This window comes from Pediculus humanus, genomic scaffold (genome assembly GCF_000006295.1).
Source record: "Pediculus humanus corporis 1103172107559 genomic scaffold, whole genome shotgun sequence".
NCBI classification, from domain to species: Eukaryota; Metazoa; Arthropoda; class Insecta; order Psocodea; family Pediculidae; genus Pediculus; species Pediculus humanus.
Genome location: NW_002987174.1, coordinates 100,162 through 105,882, shown reverse-complemented (window position 1 = coordinate 105,882; position 5,721 = coordinate 100,162). Strand labels below are relative to the sequence as shown.

General features: G+C 29.1%; 1 protein-coding gene across 1 annotated transcript in view; it reads right to left on the bottom strand.

Annotated features, from left to right (window-relative positions):
• The window catches only part of Phum_PHUM206430 (lim and sh3 domain protein 1, lasp-1, putative), a gene marked incomplete at both ends in the record, with an annotated part of 10,762 nt that extends 5,323 nt beyond the window's left edge, over window positions 1-5,439 (bottom strand). Inside the window, 4 exons of the mRNA XM_002425488.1 lie at window positions 643-737; window positions 5,045-5,137; window positions 5,309-5,350; window positions 5,422-5,439. Of these exons, the coding sequence (XP_002425533.1) occupies window positions 643-737; window positions 5,045-5,137; window positions 5,309-5,350; window positions 5,422-5,439 (248 nt within the window). The remainder of the gene's footprint in view (window positions 1-642; window positions 738-5,044; window positions 5,138-5,308; window positions 5,351-5,421) is intronic.
• Between the last annotated feature and the right edge of the window lie 282 nt (window positions 5,440-5,721).

Sequence of the window (5,721 nt, the reverse complement as noted above, 5' to 3'; positions counted from 1 at the left end):
GCAAATCCGTTTACAAGATTTTAAATAATCGAAAGTAATATAATAAGTCAAGAAATAACAAAATGGAGGAAATTTATATGAAAATGAAAATGGAACAACCCCCTCCAACCCCTGTTTCGGTATTCATTTTTTTTTTTTTCAATACCATAAAAAAAATTACGACAATTAAATTCCGAAGGTGTTTGTCGAACAACCGAACAAACAACCAACCAAACGCGGATGAATTTTTCAATGCAATTTCATTATTACCATTTAAATGTCAAGCACGCGCACACGCACACGAACACCCGAACAACTTTTTGTTGTACAATAAAAAAATTTTTTTTTTTTTTTTTTTTTCCTCTTCCTTTTTCCCCATGTGATATCTCACAAAGTGTCAAATATTTTCCTCTCTCTCTCTCTCTCTTTCACCTTTGACAATTATTTTTCCTTTTTTTCCGTATTTATTCTATGTGTGAATTCTATTCATGTATTACGTAAAAAAAAAAAAGACCGAAATCAAAAACGAATTCCTTTTTTTTTTTTTTACAATCTCGTTACGCAATCCGACGGTTTTCTCTCTCTCTCTCTCTTTTACTACCACCTACCATCGCCATTTAATAAAAAATATTATTGGGAAATGAGCGAAATACTTTTACTTACGCCTCGCAATATGGATCCTTATTAAATCCTTTGTAATTCCTCATGTTGAGAGTCATTTGACAAACCTGACATTTGAAACATTGTTTGTGCCAAATCTGAAACGAAAACAATAACCGGTAAATTTTTTTTCTGAATCAAAAATATTAATTTTCTACTGCAAGACGAGGGGGGGAGGAGGAGGAGAAGGAAACGAGAGAAAAAATCAATTATTATTATTATTATTGTTATTTCCCATTGTAAAATCGTTTGCCCGTGACGTTTATATTACGATTATTTTTAATTAGAGTCGTTAAAACATTTTCAGGTCTACCAACTTTCGTCGTGCTTTCGTCGGCATTTTTCTTTTTCTCAAATCTTTTAGTGTTTTTGTAAAAGACCGATGCGCAACTCGTTACGTTTCATTTTTTTTACAAAATCAATCAATCAATATTATCGAATCGTTCGATTCGATCGTCTGCATCATACGCGAACGATAACACACGCTTATCAACATACGATTTGAAATATTACGTCATCAAACGCGAACAAGTTTTATTATAGAAAACCCGGGAGGCGATCATCATGATGACGTCATTGTCGTCAAGGGTCGTCCACGCGAAAGGCAAAATAAGTATTAAAAAAAAAAAAAAAAAAAAAAATTTTTTATTAATAAAACTTACATGTGGGAAATTTAGAGGACAAAGAAGGAGTCGGTTTTAACATTGGTTAATTGTTATTGTGATTTTACATGAATTAAAACGAGTTGAATAATAATAATAATAATAATTCTTCTTTTTCCTTTAAATTAACGGATGTAAATAAAATGAACATAAAAATATATAAAGATTTCAACAAAAAAAAATATAAAATTTTCCATTTCCATTAAATCCTGCAGATTTACAAATTTGTCTATTTTTTTTAAAGAGGTTTGTGGTAAACGCGGAAATAAAAAAACTTTTCCAATCATAGATGAAAAATTATCATAGAGTAGGCGGATTCGTTTTCCAATAGGAATGATTAACAAGAGTTTGTTTGTTGTCATATACCAAAGTCACCTTTTTAAGATTTAAACGGGGAGCCAAGCCCGTCGTCGTTTTTGCGTTTGTTTTTTACTTTCTATGGTAAAACGTTATAGTGATCGCGACATAAGACAATCATGCAATTGTTTATTTTTTTTATACGAAAATTAAGTGCGCGACATGCCCCCGAGGGGGGAAGGGAAGGGGAGGAGAGGGGAGGGGGAGCGAAAACCAACTTATAAAAAAATTCGAGTTAGTGCCCTTGCCCTATATAAACTTTTTTTTCTTTACCACACGCAATAAAACGCATATCGTTTATGTTTTTCGAATTTGATAGAAAGAAACAAAGGAAAATTCGACATCGAAGAGAGACAAACCTGAAATGTCAAACAATAAATGAAAGAAAATTGTTACGACGTCCTCAAAATGATAACCTTATCATACGCACACATATATATGGTCGCGCGTGAGTTTTCCTACTTTCTGCAAAAGGCTAAAGGCCATACGTGTAGAAGGTCGAGAAAAGGTGTTCATGTTCTGGATAAACATACTTTATTCTCCCCCCCCTTCTACCCTACCTTCCTCCCTACCGCGTCAAATTTAAATCCTTTTAAATAATAATAATAATAACGCATCGTCCCGATAAGAGAAACGATAACGATTCGTTAGTTGCGTGAGTAAATAACGCGCACGTTGTCAATAATTTTTTCAATAAATCAATAATCACGTACCGCTCTCGATAATTAATTAATTAATTAATTAATTTAGGTCATTAATACGTACCGACGTATATGCGTATAAATAAATAAATAAATAAATCGTTTTATTCGATTATCGACCTATCGAAAACGAATCGAATGAATTGAGGGCGTATCGATTGACCCCTCCTTTCGTAAAATAAACAAACAAAAAAATTTAAACTTCTTCCCTAAAATCGTTTTTACGACAAAATACATCGTTTGTGACATGTAAATGATAATAATAATAACAATATATCGTTTCGTTCGATAAGGCAAATCGATCGATCTCTCGATCGCGATTTCGAATCCAATTCAAATCAATTAATATGCAATGAAAGAATTAATATTATTATTATTCGTACGCGTAAACGTTTTTTTAATATAAATATTTTTTTTGAATAACTCGATCGATAATGTTCGATTTTTTTTTTTTTTAGGGCCTAAACTTTCCCTTCGTTATAAAACGACCGTTAAAAAAAAAAAAAAAAAACGTGCGGTTTAATTTTATTACCTGCGCGGCATTATCACACCCCCCCCCCCAAAAAACGTATATTAAATCCATGTTAATTCAATAAAAATAGTTTTTGTTCGCGTGGGCGTACGTACGTACGTGCGTGCGTGCGTGTGCTAAAATTTTAGTCTTTTTCACATTCAAATTTTTTTTAACGCCTTTTTTTTTTTCTTTTAGAAAACAATTGTCTACACAAGCATAAATTAAAAATTTCATTAGCAAAATTAAGAGAAAAAAAAAAAATGATGGCAACGACACGAATACACTCTGATTAACTCCTACAACGTTTTTTATCTCTCTCTTTCTCTTTCTCTCTCTCTCTCTCTTTTACTAATGAAAATTGATAATTATCTCATTAAAAAAATTGAAATTTAAAAAAAAAAAAAATTGGGAAAAATAATTTTCCCCTCTTTTCTTTTTTTTTTTGTCTATTTGCAGAGAGAGAGAGAAAGAGAGAGATAGAGATAGAGAGAAAGAGAGAGAGAGAGAAAGAGAGAGAGAGAGAAAGAGAGAGAGAGAGAAAGAGAGAGAAAGAGAGAGAGAGAGATGAGAGAAAGAGAGAGAGAGAGATCGGGAGAGAGAGAGAGAGAGAGAGAGAAAGAGAGAGAGAAAGAGAGAGAGATAGGGAGAGAGAGAGAGAGAGAGAAGAGAGAGAGAAAGAGAGAGATAGAGATAGGGAGAGATAGAGATAGGGAGAGAAAGAGATACAGAGAGAGAGAGAGAGAGAGAAGGGAAAGCAAATATTAAAAAGTTACTATGTGTGTGTGTGTGTGATAAAAAACAGATAATTAAAAAAATTATTCGTTTACAAACTGAAAAAAAAATTTTTTTTTTTCTTCTTTTTTTCAAGAGTTTCATGTGATTCGATAAATTTTATGTTTTTACACACACACACTCATCAAAGAAAAAATATTCACATGAATCAAATGCGATAAGAAGAAGAATAAAATTTTAAATTAATTAATTAATTTAATATTAACTATTTATTGCGACATGAAGATAAAAGAATTTGACAAAATATATATAAATGATTGAGTAATGACATTCGTTGTGTGAACTATTAATGAACATATAATTAATTTAAATAAAATAAAATAATAATAAAATTCACTATAGATAACTTTCTAATATTTGTGGTGACCATCAATGTTACGACAAAAATTTTTTTTCGGATGACATTTAATTTGACATTAAATAACAAAACCAGTAAGAGAAACTTTTTTTTTTTTTCGGATGTAACAAAATATATATATAATAAACTTTAACTTTTTCTACCGTCACCATAACAGGAAACAATAAAATGAAAAAAAAAAATTAAATGGATTCATGAGGATGTAATAAGTGTTTAAAAATATGTATAACCTTGCTAAGGATTTTAAATCTCAAAAGACCTTCACTTCAACATTCACAGTCATGATTCTTCTAACATTTCTAAATTTAATTAAATGGCAAATAATAAAAGTAATAATTTTGCACCAAAATTTTTAAATTGTTGCAAAATAACGAAAGAAACAACAAGACAATCAAATTCGATACAAATAAATTATAAATTTTGATAAAACATACCTTTAAATACCTGAATTAAATACCTGAACACACACATACGAACAATATCAAAAATTATTTAATTAAATAATCCAAAAAAAAAAAAAAAAAAATTATATTTAATTTAATTTGGAATTTTCAATTGGTAAACCTGACAAATAATAATTTAAACCATTTTCTCTCCCTCTCTCGCTCACTCACTCACTCTCCCTCATTCTATCTCTTTCTCTTTCTTTCAATTACAAATATTTACAATATTTAACTAATCAGTAAAATTATTTATAAAAAAAAAAAAAAATCAGATTGATAAGTAATCGGTTTTTTTCATTCCCAACCATGACATCATCAATTAAAAAACAAATAAATGGGAATATCATCATTATTATTATTATATATAAAAATTAAATTATTATTATTATTATTGTTGTTAAAACATTTATATGTATTTTGACGTTTAGTTAACCAAACTTTTTCCATATGCCCTTTACGATAAATAATAAAGTTAACATTTTGCAACCTAATTAAACCGAAAAAAATAAATAAATAAATAATAATAATAATAATAATAATTCGTATTCTTTTTTTTTTTTTCTATGTATTATTTTTACCTTGTCTAAACATTTTAATTCCTCAATTGGATACACAGTTTTTTCACATCTCGCGCACGTTTTCACCATTTCCGATATTATTATTTTAAAACTCTCCAATAATTAAATAAAATAATTATTAAATCTATCAGAAACTTTTTTCTAACATATATATTTTAACATAAATACGCGAGAGAGAGAGAGAGAGAAAAAAAAAAAAAAAGTAGGACAACGAGACTTTTATGAATCACACACAAGTAAATATATATATATAATAATCTCTACCGTCGTCTCTTGTACGTTTTCTCGCTCAACTAGTGCTGCCACCTTATGAAATTAAAAAAAACATGGAACCCATGGTAGGAGTGGGATGTTTAAAACCGTTTGCCATATTTCACGTTTAATTTTTGTGTCATTTTTAAAATAAAATTACGTAATATTTTTGTCTCTGATTCAAACCCCCCCTCCTTCCCCCTCCCTCCCCAATTATTATTAATAATATTAATCAAACGTTGATGTAATAAATCTCAACAAACAAAACAAATACTTGTAAAATATTTCTCAAAGTTATTTCATTGAAAAAAAAATAGATGTAGTTATAATAATAATAATGATAATAACATATTAAAAACACATTTGTTTGAAATTTTCTTTTCAACTATTAAAAACTATTTAAAAAAAAAAAAAGAATGAATATA